Below are 26,593 nucleotides of genomic sequence, written 5' to 3' on the forward strand. Positions count from 1 at the left end.
TTGTGAATATTGTTACAAAGAGATATAATTTAACTTGATTAACACCAGAGCCAGGCGCACTGCGCTGTTGTCTCCGTCACTGTAAATGAGGGAAAAACAAATAGATCGGATCCTTTGCTGACCTTCCCCACCTACAAAGTTTAATTACAACAATCAAACGTGACAGAGCCTGGATTTGTATTCTGAACAGTCTAAACATGTTTTAAAAAGAAATGTATGGCAAAAGTGGCACCTGCTCAGTAACACGAGCGACCGGTACCGGCTGCTGTCACCTGTTGTGATTGGTTAAAGCAGCTCTCTGCTGTCTGAGGGTAGGCCCCGCCCACAACGCTGCGGCTGCTGTGGCTCCCAGTGTTTTCTTTACTGTGGGAAACGGGTAATAATGGCTCTTTGATGGGAACAGGTTGCCGACCCCTGGGCAAAGCTCTCGATTCACCAGTTGATCTACATTCCTACCCTCATCTATGGTTACAAGCTTTGGGTAGTGATAGAAGGAACGAGAACATGGATACAAGCGGCCGAAATGAGTTTTCTCCACCGGGTGGCTGGGCTCTCCTTTAGAGATAGGTTTAGAAGCTCAGTCGCCCGGGAGGAGATCGGAGTAGACCCACTGAGAGGAGCCAGTTGAGGTGGCTCAGACATCTGATCAGGATGCCTCCTGGAAGCCTCCCTGGTGAGGTTTTCCGGGCATATCCAACTGGGAGGAAGCCCAAGGGAAGGCCCTGGACACGCTGGAGGGGCTATGTCTCTCAGTTGGCCAAGGAACACCTTGGGATGTCCTGGAGGAGCTGGCCCAAGTAACTGGGGAGAGGGAAGTCTGGGCCTCTTGGCTTAGACTGCTGCCCCTATGACCCAACTCCAAATAAGCGTCTGAAAATGGATGGATGGATGGACGGACGGACGGACGGACGGATGGATGGATTTCAGTTTTAATGTATTTTTTCCTGTTGTATCAGCAAGCTCTTTTATTTGTTTATTTTTTAACAACAGAAAATGTTTAATCTTATTATGACAGAACCATGCGGGGGATTGCCTTGAGATTACAGAAAGAGACATTTTTTTCCTGATAAAAACTAAACTAACCAGAACATTATCATTTACTGAGAAATTACTGAGAAAGAATTGAGTTTGTTTTCATTAAACTGTTCAGACTGAAGCAGAAGTAAAGTAAAGAGAACGTTATGTTGAAAAATCTTTTAGATATGTTTAAAAAGTATAGAACACACCAAGTTCTTCATATCGCATTTAAGTCCCTGTCATTCTTTATTATCATAAATATTAAGTGAAGTCTTTCCACAAATAATTCACATATAACTCATACAGTTGAAACACTATAACCCAGTGGTTCCCAAAGTTTTCAGCTTCAGACACAAAATAGGAACAGTCAACACATGCGACCCCAGATGTCTCTGATTTGATGATACAAACATGTTTTAGAAGCTAAATAACTAATAAGCCTCTGCTCTTATTCACTTATATTCATTCATGACACTTAAATTCAGTTTTTTATAACAATTATACTAGAAATATAGCTTCAGCAATTGTTTTTCTATTTTATTTTGATTTATGGAAATCATCTCAAGACCCTCTGTGTAGTTGTTGGTGACCCCATGTGGGGTCCCAGCCCCAACCTTGAGAACAGCTGTTATAACCTATATTTATTTATTTAACTTTTAAGAGCTGGGTCAGACCTCAGTGACAATCCACAAAGTAATCAAAATATATAAATTCTACAAAAAACATATGTTTCTAATTTAACCCTTTCATCCACAGAGGTCACAAAAATGGGCAGTTTTCTTATTTGAGTGGGTGTTGATAGCATCCACATATAAACACACGGTATTGAGTAATTTTTAATGTAAGCCACCACATTATCATTCCACACATTGTTTTCTGCTAGTTGTGTATCAAGTAGCAATAGTAATCCTGAAACATTTTATATAATTAAATACACTAATATAACTAGTTTGTTATTCAAATACATATTCCAGAGTCAACGTGCATATTGTAAAATTTCTGTGGACAAGTAAAACAATCTGCGAGAAGTGTACATTTTTAAAAATTGAAAATCAAAGTTTTTATTTTTTCATTACTACCAAAAACAACATGTTTGCAGTTGTCATAATTCATGCATAACAATAAATTTTTACAATAGCATTAACCAGAGACAATTGATGTTACTAATTGTTATTGCTAGATTTTTGGAAATTAATGTTGAAATATAAAATATACGTCTGCTTCCCAGTTTAGATTTTTCCTCAGCTCAACACTGAAAGCATAGCTCAACACAGCTACTGTACCAAAAATATTGTTATTCCACATCTATATGCGGTTAATAGCAGATTTTCTTTATTTCTTTTTTAAAGTTTCTCTTTGTTTGTTGTTGTTGTTAATTTGAGCAGTTGACAACACGGGTGGTTTGAATTTCTGTTTCATTTTGGTACTTTCTGGGTTCCATACAACCTACCTATCATTACCATGAAAGCCCGCTCTCCTCACATTCCTACAGTAGCTCCTCCTTCCTCCCCCACAACTTGCTGGTCGAGCCACGTGACACAAATCTCACCAATCAGAGAACAAAACAGCAGGTCTCGAGAAGCAGGAGATCCTCTATCCAGCCACTGCTGACATCGAGTCCGCTTGGCGACGGTAGCGGTGGGGGGGACTTGTTTTGGTTTAAGTTTACGGACTTGTCCTTATGTGTCTATCAACGTCGCGATGCTTTGAATCCCGCTGCGGTGCTTCCGGTTCGTTATTTATAAACAGTTGGCTTTACATCACACCCTGGGAAAAGATATAAACTTCGGATTTAAAGGATCTTCCAGAGGAGCAACTCTTCCACCACCAGTCAACGGACTGACCTATGCTAAGCTAACCCGCTAGCCAGAAGTCTGGAATGCATTCGACATTCCCGATTAAAGTCCACAAACGACCAGGGAAAGTTTACATTTTCCAGCAGAGTTGCTACATGCAGTTTTCCCGTGAAGCTGAACGGGAAACCAGCCCTACAGAGTCTCTACGTGGCTCATCGGTGTGGACGGTGCAGGTGCACCTCTCTGGCACCTGCGGTAACTTCGCTCCATCGGTAAAGCGAAAACTTTATACCGCTACCACTATCTTTAAAGAGTAGAAGCACCGTAACGAGACATGTTTTATCCCAAATATGAAGCTTTCTGACCCATTAGGTGTTTATTTCCACCGTTCTACAAGTTTTTTAACCGTTAGTCTATTTCTGCTAATCGTAGGCAGCGGCTTTGCTAGCTGCTCGTTGACCCTCACACTTCTACCGGAGTGGCGACGTGGATACACGCTTGTGGACACTGTCTATCAGGACTTTGGACACTGTTTAACTTTAGCGAGGCCTGAGAAGGGCATTCTTCCGTTTCCTCGTTGGATAGAGAAATGTTACAAGATGGTGATTTTAGAAAGTAACATTTGACCGTTTATTATATAATTTTTTTGTTTTAATTCAGTCGCTAAAGCTCCGCACCCTATGGTGCCGCTACGGCCACCGAGAAATGGATGTCTCGCAGGCCGCTTCCCCAAACGGTGAAGTGCGGCCGAGCGGGGGAGGGACAGGCGAGCATGCCTGGACTGAGTACCCGACCGTTCGGACGTGTGCTCACTCTGCCCCGCTGTGTCCCACTCGGTCCCTGTGGACAGCCGCGTATGACTACGAGGCAAGTGGCGAGGACGAACTCAGCCTCAGACGGGGTGACGTGGTAGAGGTCCTGTCCAAGGACGCAGCGATCTCCGGGGACGAGGGATGGTGGACAGGTAAACTTAACCACCGGGTCGGGATTTTCCCCTCCAATTATGTCACTTACCAGCCCGCTATTTACCGCCTCCAGTCAACTAACGGGTCAGCAGCAGAACAGGTCCCCAGCTCGCCCACCCAGATTCCGTTCAGTGAACTGGTATTAGAGGAGATCATAGGCGTGGGCGGGTTTGGCAAAGTTTACCGAGGAACGTGGAAGGATCAGGAGGTGGCAGTGAAAGCGGCTCGACAAGACCCGGATGAGGACATCACGGCCACCGCCGCCAGCGTTAAGCAGGAGGCCAAGCTCTTCTCCATGCTGCAGCATCCCAACATCATCAAACTGGAAGGGGTGTGCTTGGAGGAGCCCAACCTGTGTCTGGTCATGGAGTATGCTCGGGGCGGAACACTGAACCGGGCGCTGACCGGGAGGCGCATCCCGCCTCACATCCTGGTCAACTGGGCCGTGCAGATCGCACGCGGGATACTGTACCTCCACGAGGAGGCCGTGGTACCCATCATCCACCGAGACCTGAAGTCGAGCAACAGTAAGCAAGGTTTAGTGTGTGTATGTGCGTGTGCGCGCGCGCTTGTTTGTGTCATTAAGTCATTTATAATTACAGTTTTAGAGAGAAGTTATTTACAGCTCTGCTTATTTAATGTTTGTTTTTGTGATTTAATCATTTTAAACAAATTGCCACAAACTCCCATCAATACAGCATTAATTGGAATTGCAGACATCTCATAATACACACACATTTCACCATATTACTGAGTGGTAGGAAGTGGTGGTGGTGTGTGTGTGTGTGTGTGTGTGGGGGGGGGGGGGGGGGGGGGGGGGGGCTACTGAGAGGATGTGAAATCGGGTGAAGAGTTTGCCCAGCTGGGCCCTTTTCCCTGCAGTTAACCAACCCCCTTTAAAACACACACACCTTCTCCGCCCCGTTGCCACCCAAAAGCCCAAATGCTTTTTAAATAAAGCCTGTGATTTACTGAACATGTTCACTGTGTCCACAGTGTCGAGTCCTGTGCTTAAACAGTCACAGCCCAAAACAGCCACTCAAAGATTTATTAATGCTCTATAACAGAGGAATAATCTTAAGTAAAGTTTGGTTTAATTAAACTGGAATGTAATTATGTTTTTTCATAATTGATGCAGTAACTGACAACAAGCCTGCAAACTTTAGTTTCCCAGGACTGAATAATGAATGGAAAGGATTAAGAAAGAAAATAGGTTTGAGTCACAGAGCATCTGACACAGGCTACTCGCCTCAACTCAGGTGTGTGTATGTGTGTAATCTGACTCCAAACAGCATTTCTCCCCTTTGTGATCAGAGACTCCAGTCAGCCGGAGGCCATGTGGAGAGCATCTCTGGCATACTGATGTTTGTTTATCTCCAGCTGTGAATGTTGGGACTGGACTTGTGAAATGCACACATAGCAGATTAAATAAGAGCACAGGGTTAAAGCTGATTGGCTGGATTTAAATAGACTTGCGTTGGCATAAAGAATCCAACATATACATCTGTGCAAACAACAAATTAATTCTATTCAAATTTATTTATGTAGCACCAAATCATGACAAGAGTTGTCTCAAGGCACTTCACAGAGTAAACATTCCAATACAGTTCGGTTCATTAAAGCTGCTTTCTGGGGGTTTCCTCTTTCAGAAATCATGTATGATTTGTCAGAAATCCGTAAAAGTGATGATCTTATCATGTACTGTGATATAATATAAGCAATACGTCTTTTTTTTTTTTTTTGCTAAGCACGCCCCCTGCCCCGCAGAGCTCCGCGGAATAGGAAACTGAGCGCCGACCAGAACTAACCAATAGCGTTAGACTACCGCTTAGACGCATCAAATCTAAGGAATACCTCGGCTGATGCAGAGTTGATGAACTTTTCACAGACAAGAAAGTCTCTAAAATATAATTATATGAAAACACAACATGACATGAGAATAATACTCGTAAAACAACATGTTTTAGCTCTGTTTGTCGGCTACTGAAGCACAATTATAAACAGAAACGTGAAGTAGCCATCTGAAACAATCAGAGCAACAGCAGTTTTGTGTGATGCGCTTGTCAGCCACTAGTTGGTGCCATCGGATAAGAGAAATACTCCAGAAAGAAGCTTTAAGCTAATCAGTAAAAAAAGATTCCTATATAAGGAACCCAGCAGGTTGCATCGAGTCACTGACTAGTTTCAGAGTCTTTACAGCAATCCTCATACTAAAGCCTAATTTATACTTCTCATCGGGACGGACACGCGCAATGACATTGGGGATTTGGGGAGACATTCCCCAAATTTTAACTATCCGTCAAAAGAGTTGGAGACCGCAAGCTTGTGACTGGTCAGGACTAGTTATGCACCGATATGAAATTTTTGGGCCGATACCAATATCCGAAATTAAGATCACTGTTATGGCCGATAACCAATATTTGCCGATACCGATATACTGACATTAATGCTTCTAAAATCAGCAGATTTTGTATAGAATGAAAATTATTAAAGCTGAATTTACGTTATTATGTACACACACCACACACATTTACGGTTCTGAGATGATTTCATTCACTGTTCACATTAGGGATGCACGATACCGATACTGGTATCGGTGCAGATACCGATACGATACTGGTATCAGTATCGGTAAAAGTTAACCTATACCAGGAACCGATACCGATATATTGTCCATCCCTAGTCAGGACAGTGCTTCCTGTTTTCATTCAGCACCGTCTTTGCTGCTTCAAAAATAAAGAGAGATTTAGCAGCAGACATGGAGCAGATTGAAGAATGCATCGCAGAAAAAGCCTGAAAATATGAACATTTATTCACCCGAGACTGCAGCAAGCGTTTTATTCATGGACGGAGATACGTGGGTTTAGAGGTGCCAATCGCATGAAGAGGTGGAGGAGAATGAGGGACAAATTTGTCCGTGCTTTCTGAAATACAATAAAACAATGTAAAGACAACTATCCTGGACTGGGTACATGAGTGTTATGGTGACAGGATACCTCAGAATAGCGCTACGCCCTCTGTTGTCCTGGCGGTGAATTGTTTAGCAACAATCCCCAGCTGACATCTGAAAGCAAAACATCTCTGTAAATGCGTGTGTGTCTCTCCCTTGCGGAGCTGATGGAGAAGTATAAATTAGACTTAAGCAAGCATGTAGTGACAGTGGAGAGGAAAACTCCCTTTTAACAGGAAGAAACCTGCAGAGGATCTTGGCTTAGTATAAGCAGCCATCCACCACGACTCACTGAGGATCGAGAAGACAGAGCAGACACACACACACATGCAGCAACAAACATACGCAACATATTTACCAAGTAGTGTTTCTATGGCTACATTATGATTTCTTAGTAAATATTCTATTTAGTACGAGATAAACTTTATTGTCTTTATCTCAGTGAATATATAATTAAATGGGTAAACTAGTAGTAGCACATTCAATGTCAAAGGAAGTCCCGCAGCACTCCACCGTGAGAGTGGGGGTGGGGGTGTTGACCATGTTCCGCTGCTGTTTCTCACCAGTATCAGCTGATGGAGGGCTCTAGTTTCATTGCGCCGTTCGTGTCAGCATTCACGGTAGGGTCGGGGAGGGGGGTGGGACATGACGCTTAACCTGGCAGGTGGCCAAGCAAATCCTGACGGGCCGCCAGGCCTATAAAGCGCTGGTGGAACCCTGTACCTACAGATTTTCTCCATGCATTTTTGGAGTAGAACATGTTTTTATAAAGCTCCTCTAGATAAAAATCACAAGCACAAGTTGCTTCACAAACACATTAAAAAAATTTTTTTAAATGATAACAATGGGAGAAAATATTAATAGCTTTAACTGTTTTTATTGTATGATTAAATAGTAATTATTAATGTGAATGATTTGTTGTACTAGATTAGAATCTAGACCATCTTTTCACTTAATCTACAGGATGGCTTGGCACATTGGACATTTGTTTGCAGAAAATCGTGAAATGAACCGAAATCGCAATTTCTGCTAGAAAAATTGCAATTCAATCTTTTCCTAAAATCGTTCTGCCCTAGTAAGTAAGTAAATTCATTTTATTTATATAGCACTCATCACAGACAGAGTGCTTCAGATACTTTTGATCAAAACTAAATAAAACATAAAGTCTTAAAATCATAATGATCTCAAAGCATAATGAGATTAACATTGGAAAAAATAAAGTCTAAATTTTATAAACAGATGAAAGATTATTCCAAATTTGAGTTAAAAATAAGAAAACAAAAAGTTTATGTGAAAGTTTTAAATAAAAGGCTCTTTAATTGTTTTTTAAAAGTGTCCAGACTGTCAATGCAACATAAGGATTAATGAAGATCATTCCAAAGTCAGGGTGCAACAGCCTGGAAGGAGCGATCACCTCAACTATCATATCTGGTCTTTGGAACATCCAGAAGGTTCTGGTGTGTGGACCTGAGGGCTCAGGTTGGAGCATAAGGCTTTACCAGTTCAGTAATATAGGGAGGAGCTTGACTATGTAGAACCCCGAAAGTTATATCAGGATTCTAAAATAAACTCTAAAGTTAATGGGTAACCAGTGCAGAGACATTAGAATAGGAGTGATGTGTGCTTTTCTGTTTGCTCCAGTTAGGAGCCTTGCTGCACAGTTCTGGACTAACTGAAGGCGGACAAGGTTTTTTTTTTTTTTTTTTTGTTAAAACATGTGAAGAGTGTTTAACAGTAATCTAGACGGGAGGAGATAAAGGCATGGATAACCATGTTGTGTTCATAGATAGCTGAACAGCTGAAATAGCAGGAACTAATGACATTAGAAAGAAGGGGTAGAAGAAAGTAGTAGTGTGTGGAAAGTGGTCAGTATGTCCTCCAGCAGTCTAAGCTTATTGCAGCATAACTACAGAGATAACTCTGGATAACATAGCCTTGTAGATGGAGGCGGAGGCAAGGCAAGGGAGAGCTGTCTTTACCGACTGTATTCTCTGTACACTTCACCCTCCCCCAAAACTTGTCCAGATCTGGGCCAACCTCAGAATTTAACCATAGGCCCTATCAAATAAATATGCTTTAAGCTTAGTCTTAAAAGTAGACAAGTTGTCTGCCTCACGGACTAAAGCTTGGAGCTGGTTCCTCAAGAGAGGAGCCTGATAGCTAAAAGATCTGCCTCCCATCCTAATTATAGATATTCTGGGAACCACCAGTAAACCTGCAGGAACATACGGAACAATCAGATCACGGATGTAAGATGGAGCTTGATTATTAAAAGCTTTATATGTGAGAAAGAGGATCTTAAAATCTATTCTGTATTTAACAGACAGCCAATGTAGTGAAGCTAAGACAGGAGAGATATGTGATTTCTCTTTTTAATTCTCATCATAACTCTAGCTGCAGCATTTTTGACAAACTGAAGACTTTCAACTACAATCTATGGACTTCCTGATAGTAATGAATTACAGTAATCCAGTCTTGAGGTAAATGCATTATTAACATACTAGATATTATTGTCATAATTATTTTTTATCTGAACCTTCAATCACTTATTTTCAGTTTAGTTGAGGTACATTATACGCTGTGAAAGGATCTTTTTAATAGTATAAATCTTATACAGTATTTCTAGTTGTGCTTTGGGTCAATGTTGTCTTTAAATTGTTTAATAAAATGTAATAAAGGGTTCAGAAGAGCCCAGACCTAGAAGTATTAGGGGGATTCCTAAGTATGGGGCAGATGGAGTGAAAGGAATTATCTCCAGTTTAGTCTGTTGAAGCTAATCGGATGTTTGGTTAGCATACACAAACGGGATCCCCCACCCCACCACTGTCACCACCACCAAAAGAGGTGCAGTGCTGTGAACACAAGTCGTCGTGTTTGTCTTGCCACCTTTCTGTGACCCAGGGAAAGCATGTAAAGAGGAATTTAAAACTTCCATTTGTTGAAATTCTGTCAGCTCTATGCTAAGACGTTTGCACACAGGGCTAGTTGTATATGGATGTGTCATGGACAGAATTCAGATTATGCAGCTCTGTCTATGTAGGAAGAAACATGTAAGTGTATGTTTATGTTTTAGGTTTGAAGCAGGACAGTGAGTTAACAAAAGATTCTTTCTGACACACAAACTCTAAAAAGGCACCATGTGGCGTGTTGAGCCGTTTCCCAGCTTTAAAAACAGACATAATGATGCAGCTTACAGAGGTTGTTGCATTTGCTACTTAAGGTCTGTTGTCTTTGTTTTGCATCGTACATGCACTGGCTTCATTAAAAAAACATAAAAGGAAAGAGATTTATCTCCACGGGGGTCAGGAGAAAATGCGTACAGAGGAGTCAATCTGTTATTGTCTTTTTAGTAAAACCCGTTTATGTAGCTGTATCAGTTCATCATTTTAAACCAATACATACATCTGTGTACAAGTGCTTGTATACAGCAAATCTCAACCAACTTGACCCGACTGTTTTGCCTGATTTATCAACTCACAGCGTGCACATGCTCCACACAGACAAACATACAGCTATTTGATCAATGATTAGCCTGTAAAGTAATATGTTGGAAGTCAGCAAGATTTGTCCAATCTCTTTTGTGTTTTTCAACCTAATCTGTAAAATCCCAGCCTGCAGGGAGGAATGTTGCTAATGAGGGATAAAAGCTTAACATACGTTTACACAATGGACTGGTCAAGCAGCGGTTGCTAGGCTACTGTGGCCAAAAGAATGGCTAGGACTCGGAGGGTCTCAAAGCCCTCGTTTTGTTTTGTTCTGTTCATATTTAATCTCCCAGAGAGGAGCGGTACTCTTTTATGGCCACAAACTGAGGGGGTTTCCTTCTTACCCTGTTATTTTTCTCCTTCTTCCATGTTCTGTTCTGCCCCCACTTACTGCTTAATATGTTTTGCGTTTATTTTGGGACAGTCTTTTTCATCTTAATTTTTACGTGCTTACAGATACTTATATTAATTGATTTGGGGAACTTGGTGCCTGAAACAAAGCATAAGTTGGTGCATTTTAGTTTGTCATCCAAATCTAATATTTATTAATGTTGCTGTGCTAGAAACTTGTCAATTGTTTTTTGCATTTTTCTGGAAAATAAATGAATTCATATAAACATTTTATTCGATCATTATTGCAAAAGGCTCCAGAGTGTACGATCTTATTAATCTGTACCATTGTAATGTTATTTGTTTTCTTCCTTTCATTGTTTGGTATGCCTCTGATTCGCAGATGTTGTGGGCCAACATGTAGGGCAAAATCCCACTCTGAAATTTGTCTCTGGGCCAGCAAAAACAATCCACATTTTCTTGAAAGTTTTAGAGCTTAGTTGAGTGATAGTATGCGAGAAATGTGTGTCACTAAAACGGATGGAGTTGTGTTTGGAGCACGTGTGACTTCGTTCTCCCATCAATCTGAAACCATTGTTGGGCTTCACCCTCATGTTCCCCTCCTGCTCCTTGTTTCTTTCTCAATGCACCCACCTTTCGCTACATCTGTGGTGACAATAAGAACTATTTTTTTAAACATTTTGATTAAAAAAGTTTAGAGTGGACCTGGTATTGAGGAAATCTATGTGCTGATGAGGAGTGGACTTATGAGACAAAACAGAAGCTTAGAGTCAGCTTATTAAATGGATCATGGGGTAATTAGTAGAAAATTTATTTGATTCAATCAGGCAGTGGATTACTGTAAAAGCCACTGAGCATAAGCCTATGTAAAACAAAATTCATAATCCCTCAGATGCGTTTTCAAAAGATTTACTTTTAAGCAGTATTTCTATTTCTGTTTAAGAGAGGAAATGGAGCTCATTGAATTATTCCTAATCAATTGTTTTATATACCTTCAATTATTTTGTTATCTCATTTTTGGGGGAATAATTTGATTAAAAACGATTAGAAAATGAGCTAGAAGAGCTCAAATATGTGCTGCAAGGCAACTTTTTCTGGTTTCCCACAATTACCCTGGGTGACACACAGACAGTTACTGCCTGTCTTTTCTCTGACAAGAGAAAGGGCAGAGGGGAGAGAGGAGTTGAGATGCTTTCACTGTGTTTTTTATGACCTCTCCCTGACTGCACCTATTGTTGCAGGGCTGGGTGAAAAGGAAAAGGGCCCACAGCTGAGACGAGCTGCCGTCCACGTCAACCTATCCTCTGCATTCCTGTCCGCGGCTTACCCGCACAAAGAAGGAGGCTTTTTGTAGCAAAAGGCACTGGTTTCCCTCACCTTAAACAGGGACGCACCGATGGATCGACATTTGATCCCAATCGGCCGATAGCGCCCCTATCGGTTTTGATCGGAGTTTTCAAAATAGATCAAAGCAGACCGACAGACCATTTTAGATTAGGTTACATTTCCTTTATTCCCAGATTATGTAGTTTGTAGCACTCATTATAATGTAGTAGAAAATTTCTGGCCAGTCCACGTGATCGGTATCGGTGATCGGTATCGGTGATCAGCATTCTTTGATATCGTATCGGTGATCGGCAGCAAAAAGCCTGATCGGTGCATTCCTAACCTTAAACATGTTTTAATGTGCCAAGCCTGGTTCTTACAAACTGTTTCAGACTTTAACCTGTAGAGGAAGTGGACAAACAAACAGAAAGTGGTACAGAGAGACCATGATAGATGGATGTAGCTGACTATCAGCCCTGATCTTTTCCCCATCAGCCTGAATGCCTGAAGGCACAGTTTTCAGCACTGGGTGTGTGAAGGATAGCCTTGTTTCTACTTACCTAATGAAGTTCAATGTAATACATTTATTTTAGAGGAAGCAACTTTAGATATGCTCCAATTTAAGATGAGTTTGTTTAATTTATTTTTTTAGAAACCATGATGTTTTTAATAGCACATTGCACATTAAATTGCCTCTGTGTATGAAATGTGCTAGACCAATAAAGCTGCCCTGCCTAATAAAGACTTTCTTGGGGAAATCTTTAACCTTGAAGTTGCACAAGTTTCTTTCTGCAAGATAATTATGGAATAAAATCAGTAACTTTTATCAATTCAGGGATTGTTATTATCTGAATGTTTTTGTTTTCTTGCATTTGCACCAAAGGTATAACAGTTTAAGGCCACAGTAGTCAGCTCAGTGGTCAAGATTAGATCAGAAGAGAAAAGATCATTCTTTCCTCTGTTGCATAAGGCTTGGGTTTCATGGTCACAATCTCAGCGGCTCCTCTGTGGTTTTTGGGGGGATTTTTAAAACAATTCATAAAGTATTGTTTTGTCATAATACTTGTTCCTTTTGAATTGCAATCGGTCAGTCTGAGTTGCATGTGCAGGCCGAACGTGAAAATGTTCTTCAACCCCTTCACCTGCATTAGCCATAGAAAGGATATAGATGGGGAAATGGTGGAGTCAGAAAAAGCAGGCCCTTCAACATCACAGGGACATTTTTCATTCATGGCTTGTGACCGCAGAAGGCTGTGTTGATATTTCATCCAGGGGTGGGTAGATTGTTGCCCTTTTTAGAAGACACACCATGCTGGTAAATCAGCGTATTGCTGCTGCCATGGTGTGTTTTATGAATGCGCCATGGTGGCATAGCGATGCAGGAATTTTGTAGCATTGGAGGTTAGACACATTTAGGAGCAGCTTGTAAAAAATCGTAAGGAGCGTCATTTCAGTTTTAATAAAAAACAAGTTAATTTTAAGTAAAAACGAAGTCTTTTTGCCACCATTGCATATTTTTATATGAAAAGGGCAAACGTGTGCTGTGCGACCGCCACGGTCTGACACAAATGACCAAAGGCTCCCATGCTGCCACAGCTTTGTAGCAAATTGACATCATTGTTTTATAAAAGAGGCTTGTGTCTCAGCTAGTAGAAGCTTTCCATTAGCATTAGCTACTTTACAACATGGCAAAACACTTGAGGCTTGTGTTATTTATTGAGAAAAAACATCAGTATTGCATTTTTTTTACCCAAGAAAGAAGAGTGTAGAAGAGTTGCATTTCTGTTAACCAGTCAGAGGTTAGATGTTTTCAAATCATGAATATTAATGAGTAAGACTCTTAATCCTGTATTTATTTTTTGCTGACCCACTTCTTCAATTAACCTACGTACTGAAACAGGAGTGGCAGAGCTATCCCCCCCCCCCCAGAAAGTGACTCTAAAGGCTTTTATTCATACTAGAGACAACAGCAAATTTTATTAGAAGAAAACAAAAACAAGTGAATGAGACCTTTGAGAACTGATTAGGTTAAAATGCCCTTTTGCCGATTTACAGACTGCAGTGCTTGTTTTTATGTTGTAAATGGGAAATAGTATAGTCATATTTTCCCCAAAAGTTTTTCCCCATTCTTACCTTGAGGGGAGGAAAGCAACGAGAAGAAGCGTGGGATCTGCTTTGAAGACATCAGCTCTGCTTCTGATCTTCCCACTGTTGCCCAATGAAAGATGGGTTTGCTTCAGGATCCACTATTGGAAACAGGAATTAAATGGGAGTTAGACCAAGGGTGGGGCCTGCCTCCAAGGCAAGTCCATCTCCGGTTGCGCTGAGCTCTTGTCCTGTTAGATACATTTTCTTTTCAGAGAAAGGAGAAAATGTTGACTGGGATATAACAAAAAACAGTTGTAGCCTGACTTCTGATGTTATTTTGGGTGATTTGTTGTCCTCTTAGAAGCTGGAATATTTTTTTATTTATTTTTACTTTTTCAACAAACCATTTTTGGGCTATATTTGATTATTTGTGTGTCCTTTTTTCCTTTGCCCGTATTTTTATGAATAAAACATCCATCCCCAAACAAAACGGGAAAAGAAAATCTTGTGTTATTCTGATATAATGACCCGTGTGTACTAGCACAATCAAGAATGTCAGTTGTGGTTCCTTTGCTCTAACCTGGAGCTAATTTTTGCTGACATGTAACAATGTGTGAGGGTGCGTTCCTTAGAGTCTGCTGACAAGGCCTATTTAGCTAAGCGTGACATTTTTTTAAATACACCATAACAACTGCTTTACCATGACTCAGCCTCCCCTTGTTAAAAACATCATATCCTCTCAGTCCTTAGTCTGTTTTTAGGCAAGCTGCACCAAAAACTTATTTCGTGCATTAGCTCAGCTGTAGACGTGTTGTTTTTATTATTAGTTTTTCTGTTACAAACAGATAGTCTCACGGTGTGTATATAACAAACATGGAAAAAATCTTTGCCTAACCCCTCAGCCTCTATGCTGATTCTTCTATAATCCGTTGAAGAAAACAGATGTCTCAAAATCCACCAACTTTTGTTTCACTTTCATTTTATTTTTGAGGTACTTCTGGTAGAGAATAAAGGTGCAGTATACTTGTTTAATTAATTCATTTGAAGTGGTTTCTAGTAGGGATGCACCGAAAATTTGGCCACCGAAATTTTTTTTGCAGAAAATGACCTAAAAGTGCATCTTCAGTTTTCAGCCGAAATACCTAAATCATTGAAACAAAACGTCCGAAACAGACCGTTAGGTGAAGGTTTCATCGCACTCTGACCTTATGTGGCACTTTGCTTTTTGCTTCATAAAAATCGTACGTTTGTACTGATTTCAAAAGTAAAGCTTTTCCCGTTTTCGCAGTTGTCAAACTATAAACTCTGAAAATGTAAAAAAAGAAAACACCCAAAGTGTTGCGCAGACTGAAGTTACACATTTCCACTATCTTTTGGTGTGAAGTAATAACTTCACGAGGGATTATGCTTGCAGCTGTGGCTTGTTAAACACAATATTGCAACTGGCGCATAAAGGGTTATAAGTGTGTACATTTATAATTTATTATTTGATTTATTTATTGTAAATAATAATTTGTTATTATTTAATGTACACAAGTAGGGCCAGGTGAAACATTTTATTTTGAGTTTTAATTTATATTGCTCATTGTTGTTCTATCTGTGCTAAATAAATATTTTCATGGTTTTGTAATTGATTTATTGTAATGTCTTGATATTGAGGTTAGTACACATCGTAGCCAAAAGTTCCATGGTTCTAATTATTGACATAATAATTTATTTCGGTTTTGGCCACAAATTTTTATTTCTGCGCATCCCTAGTTTCTAGTAGGAATGAATGCCTCAAGTGTGCTTGTTTCAGGACCAGGACCTATGCCACATCAGAGGAGAGCTTAACACAGCAGGTTTTAGAATCTTCCATCCATCCAATATCAATACCCGCATATCCACGCAGGGTTGCGGGGGGCTGGTACCTATCTCCAGCAATGTCCAGGCAAACAGGCGGGGTACACCCTGGACAGGCTGCCAGTCCATCGCAAGTTTTGGAATCTTTTTTCCTGATATTTGGACATGTCGCCTTGGATTTGCTAACAGCAACCCAACTCTACCACTGACTCAGTTTGTTCCACAACATTGATGGTTTATCTCCACAACTAACACAAGCCTGAAGGAGTTCTGCAGTTTGGTGGAGTTGCTAATGCTAACGGTTAGCCTCTGCTAGCTGCTAAATCAATACAGCCTCCAAGGGGTAGCCACAAACCAAGCTGGGCGAAGCCATGAATACAAATTTTTCCTGTGACAGAAGAGCTTTTTCTGACCCAATCGTTCTCCTGTCTGTGTCCTTTCTGTGGCTAATGCAGACAATGGGGGTTTACACTGTTTTTGTTCCATGTTGTGTCACTTACAGACATATTTTCCCAAACAAAAGGGCCAGTTGGTGTTTAAAGTTGCATTTGGAAGGCATAGCATCAGCATGGAGAAATGTAGACAGGAGCTTGGTCTTTCATCAGAAATATCTTGAGGGCTGACACTGAAGTATCATGGAACTACAAAGAAAGCATTTGGCAAGATATTCTATAGGTCAATCAACACAGACACGTTTATCTCAAAACTGCTTTTTCTCAAGGTTGTGTAACTAAGCCATCAGTAGTCTTTATGACACCACAGAGCCTGCTGGGAGGAATCTATGGAATCACTTGGAAAGGACTTTACAACAGGAAGCTTGAGTGTATCATTGGTCCAGTGAAACCAGTTTGTAATGGAATTCCTTTTGTTGCAGCCTGGGTAGAGAATCCCCTCTTTGCCTGAGGAGAGTAATGTCACCAGTGTCATTTTTATTATTTAAGACTCACCAGAGTCTCACTAGTCTTAGAGTGATGCTTAAAATATATTTCAAACCTACCATAATAGTAGCTGATGCAAACAGGAATCCATTCGGAATTTTGCCGCTAGGTGGCAAATTGGAGTGAGCAAATATAGGATATGGAGCCTGCAGATCTTCTCATCCAGGTTGGATTGATGTGCCGTCTTGTTTGTGAGGTTTGAAGGCAGAATTACAAGCTTGACCTTTATGCACTTAAATGCCAGAAGCGGGGGCAGTCCTAGAGTTTGCGTGTTTAAGGACAGAATGAGGAAAACCCCCATTCCTGTCCTCCATGCTCATGTTACTCTGCTGATTCTGCTTTGTTGTCTTGTTGTTTGAAAGTACACACTGATAGGACCACTTCAGTCTGAAAGCGTGAACAATGTTTTAGGAAGTTTTGCAATTTTTTTATTGTAAAACCTAATCCTACCTATTCTTTCATCAGTGTACATAAACTTATCTGCTGATGTCTTCCTTGTTTTACCGTGTAGTTAAATCCAAACATTTATAATTGGAGTCTCTGAAGGAACATTTATTCTTTTATTCCAGCAGTGATGCACCGATATGAAATGTTTGGGCCGATGCCGATATCCAATTTTAATTTCACTGTTATAACGATAACCAATATTTGCAGATACCGATATACTGATATTAATGCTTCTAAAATCAGCAGATTTTGTATAGAATGAAAATTATTTAAGCTGACTTTACGTTATAATGTACACGCACAAGTTCTCATGTTTCAGAGGATAGAAGTTTGTTTTAGGAGTGTGTGTGTGTGTGTGTGTGTGTGGGGGGGGGGGGGGGGGGGGGCAGGTTTATGAATCTTTCTCATTAGTTTTATGATATGCAAATGTCTCGCCTCTGATTGGCAAAACAACTCTTCGGCTTCCTTTGTTTGCACTTCTTGGGTAAAAATGCAACGCTGATGTGTTACCGCCTCAAAAAACAAAAGCCCAAATGTGTTCCGCCATGTTGTGGAGTTGCTAATGCTAATGGTTTAGCTTTTACTAGCCAAGAAACACTTAAAAAAGAACCAGTATTAAACTGTTTCTCAGTGATCAAGACCTTCTTGTTGAAATTTTCATATTCGGTAGGTCAAACACTTATTACCTCAAAATCTGTGCACCAACTTGCCAATTGACACACTATAAAGTTTTCTTTCTCATGATTAAAGCAATCAAACATTCAGTCGTCACCTTGCTGTTGGTTGTTATAAAGGATTTATTACTCAAAAGAATTGTTGCCTATAGTTTGTTTTGGTGGTTCAAGAAAAGTTTCCATTTTTGCGTTGTGTACTTAGGATGTTAGATAGAGATTTAGTGTTTTTCCCCTAATCCTGAATCAGGTTATTTAAGATTGGACATGCCATACCTGGTTTTAAAGGTGCAGTATGAGATATTTATCGGGAACATTTTTTGCCATATTGCTTGAAAAGCTCATCCCATTCCAATAAAAACGTTTCAAATAAAAGTTTTATCTAAAGAGCGAAGCGAGTGGGAGGAGGTTTGGTTCGATTCGGAGGTGGTTCTGGAAGTTTTGACCTGAAATGCAGTCACCAGAGCTGTGTGTCTAATGGTCACACTGTATGTGTGTGTAAGAGCCAGTGTTGTACCCTTTTCTGCAGCCATCAGATTATCTGACTTTAGGGGAAACCAGAAGACAGGACATTTTAAATTTTTTATAATGTATCTGTTTGTTTTTCCCGAGAATATCCGCTGCACCTTGAATTCCTGGCATTTTGCTACTCACTTACAGACCAACATAAGACACAGACGGGTTTGGCTTTCATAATGGATGGGAAAAGTGCTTAAAGGGATATTCCACCCAGAATTGAAAATTTGTCTGTTGACATATCTCCCGGAGTTAGACATAACGATTTTTAACCAGCCCAGTCATTCTCCTGGCACGGCTGGACTCCATTAGCTTTAGCTTAGCATAAAACTCAGTAAGTGAATGGATCCAATTAGCATTGTGAGTAAAAATGTCCTTGAAATCTCTCAGTAGTGATCCCAATTCTGCTTGGTGACATAAATATGACTGACTGCAAGTGAGAAAAATTACTAACATAAAGGAATCACTGGCGTCATTTTAGACTTGGGACTAGTTTATGATAAAGCACAGCTGAAAGGTGCATGGCAGCCCCAACGACACCTGCTTCCATACACAAAGATGCACATGTTTTTAGCTAACCAAACAAAACGCACATGCGCGTGTGCACACACACACACACACACACACACACACACAACTAGCACTCACAATTCTAGTTGGATCCATTCACTTACTGTGTTTTATGCTAAGCTAAAGTGAAGGGAGTACAGCAGAGAAATTGACTGGGCTGGTTTAAAATAGTTTTTTCCCACTTATCTAACACTGGGAAGTATGTCAGCAGACAAGTTCTTTATTTTGGTTGGAATATCCTTTTAATAGAAATAAAAACATACTTGTAAAACAGAATGTTATGGAGGAGTTTAATAATGGATTTCTGTTGTTGATTACATTTTCTTTTCTTCATCTGAAGGCAAAAAATCAGATTGAAACACACATTTTTCTTAACTGCACAGCCCTATTTCACATCATATTTTACCTCAGTGAACCATAGATCCACATTGGCAGCTCTCTCCAGCCCAGTGTAACATCACCAGCAGGTTTGGAGAGGTTGCTTCTGTCTTTAATGTGTTAAACTGTTTTAGCACCGCAGGACAGCTGCTTAGAGGAGCTGTCAACCTTCTGTTAATACAGTAATAAATGGCCTGCATGCCAGTGTTGGCCCTATCAGCTATCACACCTCACCTGCACGGTTGTCCTTTTCTCTCTCCTACTCTTTACACCTCCCTTTACCTCTATTCTCCTTTCACCTCTAGCTCCTCTCAGCAACTTTTACCCCTAGCCTAACGTCCTTTCAGTCTAGCTCTAATTTATCATTTCTTTTCCTTTTGTTTTTAGTTTTATTACTTGAAAAAATAGAGAACGACGACATCGGGAGAAAGACCTTGAAGATCACAGATTTTGGCCTGGCCAGGGAGTGGCATAAAACTACCAAAATGTCTGCTGCGGGAACCTATTCCTGGATGGCCCCTGAAGTTATCAAGTCCTCTCTCTTCTCTAAAGGCAGCGATGTTTGGAGGTACGTCAAACAGACAGAAATAAACAAAAAATATCTTGCAGATTTTTTGTTGACTTTATTTTTGTTCAAATATGCCAACCATCAGCTACGGCGTCTTGCTGTGGGAGCTGTTAACAGGGGAGGTGCCTTACCGAGGGATTGATGGTCTGGCTGTTGCTTATGGTGTGGCTGTCAATAAGTTAACCCTGCCCATCCCCTCCACCTGTCCTGAACCCTTCGCCAAGCTCATGGAAGGTAACTAAAACCAAATTTCAAAATTACGTTTTTTTAGAATCATATTTATTATGAATGTCTCAATGATGGGACATTACATACTTCTGTGTCAAGTCTGCTTTATGTACATATACACATTATACATCATTAAAAAGCTGGGATTCTTTTGAGTCCAATGATAAATGCTGATAATTGATTCAACTATAACCGTACTGTAGACACAGTAAACGCTTTTGTCAAATCACTTGGAAAGTCAAAATAATGTCTTAACTCACCATTCAAAGCCTCACTTCGTTGACAGAACAGTCACCTCAAACAAAAACACACGTTTTACTTCCGCAAGGGTCAAATAAAAGTACTCTAATAAAATAATTATTCCACAAGTCATATGTCCACCATCCTAATGAAAATCATCTGTGAATCATCCTTACCATAACGTCTGTTAGCATCTTCAAATTAGCTTCAGAATTTTATCAAGCTCTTACTATCCCTTTTTAGAAGAGCCACCTTGCTGACAAATCAGCGTAATTCTGCCACCACGGTGTGTCTTATGAAGACGCCGTGGAAGTGTGGCGATGCTCTACCACCCCCCACACTGTTCTGACACACCTGGAACAACTATACATATGCAAAGCTGCTATACTGTATGTAAACTGCAGCTCTGCATTCAACAACATTCTGCCCAGTAGACTATTCCACAAGATGTCTGACCTTGGTCTCGAGCACAACATCTGCTTCTGGATACAAGACTTTCTAACAAAACGACCACAGTCTGTTAAGCTAGGCCCAACCATTCCTCCTCTCTGTCCCTCAGCACAGGAGCCCCACAAGGCTGCGTGCCGACTGCCTTCCTGTACTCCCCGTACACTAGGGCTGCACAATATATCGAAAAATGATCGTCATCGCGATAACAGGACGTGCGATAGGCCCATCGCAAAACACGGCAAAAACAGCGATAAATGTTTGGTTCAAACATTTCCATCCGTGTCATACATCAGCTTTTTGTAAACCAGCTCTGTTTTTTACGCGGAAGTATTATTTGACCAATCAAATGTAATCCTTCTCATATGCGGCCAATCAGATGGTTCCGTTCACGTAATACGCCCGCCCCCTACATAGACCCTTTTGGAAAGCAACTCCCGAACAGAGTTTGCGGCGCTGTTCCCTTGTTCGTCATGCTGGCTCAGAGCAACGAACGCACTTTGTGCTGATGTTTCTGGATTCAGCGCTGCTTTCAAACGTGAACATGACTCCGCTCGGTGTCGTTATTCATTTTTACCGGGCTGACTCCGACACGTGCCGGTGAACCAACCCACCTTCATGTCACTAGTGTTAGCCCCAGGCTCCGGTTAGCTTCCAGCTAAAATGCTACAGCACTCTCCTCCCAGTCCCACCCTGCTAAAGAGGGCCTGGAAAAGTTCCCCCACACATCAAAGTGATTTTTCATTTATGAGCTTTTATAACCTTGTTAATCAGGATAGTGGATTTGCTGCTGCACATAAACTGTCAGTCAGAAGCTCTGCTAGCCGGTTATCTTAGAGGAGCTAGTTCAATTTGTTAGCTTGTTACCAGAATCATAGTTGCAGTTTCATCATCTGAGCTGCTTTTTAAGATCTTGGTAAACTTGTTCAATTTGGGGTTAAAAACAAACGTTTTCACATATTTTCCATGTAGTTTTTTTGCCAGTTCCTCTTCTGAAAGGTAGACAATTGTTTTTCTCTTTCCCTCAGAAAATCTTAATATTCTCCCAGTTTGGCCCAGCACAGTTCACTTCCCAATAGCAGCAAAAGCCTTATATCATAACCACATAAGTGGAGAAAATGTTCAGAAGCAATGAGATAATTTGCTGTTGCATTTAAGTGATGTTAACTATTATTTAACATTTAAACTTACTTTCTGATTTTTTTTAATTTATTCAAAAACCCTGGTAAGGGATGTTTTTCTGTATTTGGAGCATCAGAAAAAGTTTTATGGTGGAGGTGATGTTTTAAAGTCACTGAGAAACTGCATGCATGCAGTTTGTTTTTTTGCTGCTACTACAGTAGCAGGTGCAGCTGCATATTTTTTCAATAAAAATGTTATGTTGTAATGGAATTCATGCATTAGTTTTTGTTTGCTTTGAACCCAGAGCAGACGTCACACGTCACACGCCAGACCACATCAACACTGCATACTTAAGTATTTGTTCATTTATCGTGAGTAATATCGATATCGCAATATTAAGCACTGTTATCGAATATCGCAGGTTTTCGTACACACGTGACTATAAGCCCAACCACAACACCAAATCTATCATTAAATTAGCAGATGATACAACCGTGGTGGGCCTAATCAGCCAGGGAAGAAGTGAAGCAGCTGGTAGACTGGTGTACAGCTAACAGCCTGACCCGGAACACCAACAAAACCAAAAAAATCATCATTGACCCAAGAAGGAAAAAGATGGAGTGCCAGTCACTCAGTAAATGTGCAGCAGGTGGAGAGGGTGTCACAGTTCAAGTTCCTGGGCACAAACATAACAGAGGACCTCACATGGACACACAACACCAAATGTCTGATAAAGAAGGCACAACAACGGCTATCAGGAAGATCAACCTGCCACAAAAACTGTTGGTGTGGTTTTATCACTGCTTCATAGAGTGTCCTCACCAACAGCATCCTGGTGTGGTACAGCAGCAGCTCTGCAGCTGACAGGAAGGCCCTGAAGAGAGGAATCACAACTGCAGAGAAAATAACAAACACACACCTGCCTGCCCTGATGGCATGTTTAATACTGCCTTTGAAAAACCACAAACACCCTGAAGGACTCAACCCACCCTGCTAACCATCTCTTCAAACTTCTCCCGTCTGGTAAACGATACAGGACAATAAAAACACACCACCAGGCTGTTAAACAGCTTTCATGCAAGAGCTTCACTGAACTGAATGTTGCTGCTAGGTCAGTAACAGGGATTCTGCTGGACAATCAGTGCTCTACAGCACCTTTACATCAAGTTGGTTAAAAGTGACACCTCAACGCGTGACTGTTTACATTTATGTTTACTTTAAGTTTCAGTTAGTAGTTTAGGCTTATCTTATTACCATGTTTACTTTTACATTTTTGCACCTTAAACTGGCCGTGTGTGTGTGTGTGTGTTCGTGTGTGTGTGTGTGTGTGTGTGTGTGTGTTCGTGTGTGTGTGTGTGTGTGCGTGTGCGTGTGTGTGTGTGTGTGTGTGTGTGTGTGTGTGTGTGTGTGTGTTCGTGTGTGTGTGTGTGTGTGTGTGTGTGTGTGCGTGTGCGTGCGTGCGTGTGTGTGTGTGTGTGTGTGTGTGTGTGTGTGTGAGAGGGAGAGAGAGAGTGACATCTATTTTAGCCTTGTTATTTTATTTTACTTATGTTTTACATGAGCTGTCTTTAGTGAGCGCAAAGTCAATTTCTTTGTACGCCTGTGCAATGACAATGAATTATGTTGAATCTTTAGGAGCAGCTTGTCAAAATAACTTAATGAGCGCGATGTTGGTGTCAATAATAGCAAGGTATATCCAAGATCAATGGAAGTCTGCGGCGGTGCATCATTCCATACCCCCTTTACCCGCTTAATCTTTTATAAAAAGGACACAATTGCACTACATCACCGCCACGGTCAGACCACTTATAAACGACCTAAGGCTCCCTGATGCCGCCTTGGCATTGTGGCAAATTGACAGCATTGTTTTCGAAAAGAGGCTACTGATTCAGTAGCTGAAACATTACCCCCCCCCCCCCCACCCCCACTAAGGAAAACTCTTTGGCTATTGGCCGACAGGTCAAAAGTGCCAACTCCTATTCTCACGAGAGTAGCTTGAACCAATTTCTTGATCTGTGCATCAAATAGCCAATGAGAATCAGAAGCAACGATATCTTATTTGAAGACCCCTCATTGCCCGCCGCCTTAAACTGAGTAAGAACGATTGTGATGGAACGATTGCATGTTGGACCAACCAAGTCTGAACATCACCTGCGGGCATATATCATCATTTGTTGGACTGACGAGTATCGGTATGACAACGTTTTACCAACCACCCAATCTTAGTAGACACATCTGGATATGAATATGCTAGAACTGATTAAAGATTTGTGCTTTATTGTAAAAACCTTAATCGATATGAAGCTTAACAATATCAATGTATCAATATTTGCTGTGCAGAGTGCTGGGACCAGGACCCTCACGTGCGTCCCTCCTTCTCCTGCATCCTGGAGCAACTGTCAGCCATCGAGGAGGCGGTAATGGCCACCATGCCTCAGGACTCCTTCCACAGCATGCAGGACGACTGGCGCGTGGAGATCCAGGAGATGTTCGACGAGCTTAGGACCAAAGAAAAGGTACAGCTTTGAGCTTACATCAGTAATTCGTGGTTAATCAGCTGACACGGCATTCCCTCTCCTCTCATTCCTTTTACAATATAATAAGTTTGTTATTCATTCTTTATTGGACTGAAATCTCTGCTTTTACCTGTATTTAGTTTCAAAAGATCTCTAGAAACTCTTCTTGCATTAGCAAATTTCCTGTTAACATCTGACAAGAATCAGTAACAGGGTGGGTGACTGTAAAGCTGCTTTATTGAAGTCATCAAGTGTCGACTATTATTAGGCCCGAGCAGCGAAAGCGCTGCGAAGGCCTCTTGTTTTTGCTCTGTTTATTATTAGGCCCGAGCAGCGAAAGCGCTGCGAAGGCCTCTTGTTTTTGCTCTGATTATTATTATTTTTTGTTATTCCGTGCCCCCTTTGAACAGCTTTTTGGGGACCTTAACATACCCCAAAACTCACAATATTTTGCACACTTGTCAGGCCTGGTGAAAAATTTGATATTTTAAAGGTCCCAAAAAAATCGCAAAGAAAATGGCTGAACAGCGCCCCCTACAAAGTGAAAAAAAACCCTCTCCATAAAGCTTAGTTTATCGTACAGTTATGAAATTTGGTACACTTGTAGTACTCAACAGTCCGCACAGAAAAGTCTCTTGCAACCATGGTCAATATGAAACAGGAAGTCGGCCATTTTGGGTTGAAATGGCGATTTTTTGCCGTTTTTGCCGTTTTTAGGGTCCGTTTCTGATTGGATTGCTCGATCATTTTTCGCACGATCGTCTCAAAAATTGTGTAAAATTGCTCAGAAGGGATGGGCGAACAAAATGAGATAAGGATTCTGAGTTTTCGTATATGTTGAAGGGGCGGAGCCAGGCCTCGAAGTTTGACTACTCGCCAAAAATATTTAAATTGCTATAACTTCATAACTGAATGGAATAGAGTTACCAAACTTTCTGTGGTCATTCGTCATCCACCCACAAAGTAAATTGAATGGTCGGATGATGACATCACACAAGCCCCGCCCCCTCAGGACCAAAAAGATCAAGTTTTACTGTGAAAGGTCCCAAATTGCCCCATTTCACTTAATCACCACAAATTTGTAGCTGGTAACTCAAGACAAGTGGGGGTTGCTTGGCGTCACTTTATGGGAGTTTTCGGCAGAGGGCGGGGCTGTGGCGGCGCGGCGAATTCAGGCGTACCGCCTTGGCCTTACGTTTGCCTCCCATTTCGTCATTTCCAAAGATATCGTCACGAAACTTCTTGTGAGTGATCCTAGTCCGGCCCCCCAAAAGATCTGATGTGAACATCTGGTGGGCGTGGCCTATTTTCTGAAATAGCGCCCCCTAGGACCATTAAAACTGTCAGCCCCAAGCCATGCTTTGACTGAGGATTACGAAATTTGGTACACTAATGTGGTGTCTCAGGACCTACAAAAAAGTCTCTTGAAGCCAAGTGCAAAGTCGCACAGGAAGTCGGCCATTTTGGTCCAAGTGCGCGATTTAGTGGTTTTCACACACGTTGTTTGGAGAGTGATACTCCGTCGCCCTTTTCACCAATCACTTTCAAACTTCTGCTATATAGTCTTAAGACATAGAGGAAAAAATTCAACCGTCGGATTTTAAATAAGTATAAAGGTGTGGGCGTGGCTAAGCCTCAAACTTTGACCTTTCGCCACGCCACTCTTTTTTTCACAGCTCCTTATTGGACTCCTTTTACCCAATCACCAGGAATCTCTGGTAAATAGCAGCAGGCAAGTTGAGGTCACTTGGTCTCCAGTACTGGAAGGTTTTGCAAAAAGGCGGGGCTTTGGGAGCATGGCGAAATTCGCCATCACGCCATGGAAATACGTTTGCCTCTCATTTCTTCATTTATCGTGATATCACCTCGACCATTGTTGTGAGTGATCCTAGTCTGACCCCCAATAGAAAAGGTCAGCTTAAGTTTGTGGGCGTGGCCTATTTTCTGTATTAGCGCCCCCTAGGACCATTAATACTGTCAGCCCCAAGCCATGCTTTGACTGAGGATTACGAAATTTGGTACACTAATGTGGTGTCTCAGGACCTACAAAAAAGTCTCTTGGAGCCAAGTGCAAAGTCGCACAGGAAGTCGGCCATTTTGGTCCAAGTGCGCGATTTAGTGGTTTTCACACA

The 26,593-nt window shown here is 41.3% G+C and overlaps 1 protein-coding gene across 1 annotated transcript in view; it reads left to right on the forward strand.

The window, feature by feature from the left end:
* The first annotated feature begins 2,284 nt into the window (after window positions 1-2,284).
* map3k21 (mitogen-activated protein kinase kinase kinase 21) overlaps window positions 2,285-26,593 on the forward strand; it is a 34,714-nt gene continuing 10,405 nt past the window's right edge. Inside the window, exons 1-4 of the mRNA XM_054750216.2 lie at window positions 2,285-4,305; window positions 19,728-19,908; window positions 19,994-20,142; window positions 24,286-24,461. Of these exons, the coding sequence (XP_054606191.2) occupies window positions 3,519-4,305; window positions 19,728-19,908; window positions 19,994-20,142; window positions 24,286-24,461 (1,293 nt within the window). The 5' untranslated portion in view covers window positions 2,285-3,518. The remainder of the gene's footprint in view (window positions 4,306-19,727; window positions 19,909-19,993; window positions 20,143-24,285; window positions 24,462-26,593) is intronic.

Source organism: Nothobranchius furzeri, chromosome 12, assembly GCF_043380555.1.
Source record: "Nothobranchius furzeri strain GRZ-AD chromosome 12, NfurGRZ-RIMD1, whole genome shotgun sequence".
Classification (NCBI taxonomy): Eukaryota; Metazoa; Chordata; class Actinopteri; order Cyprinodontiformes; family Nothobranchiidae; genus Nothobranchius; species Nothobranchius furzeri.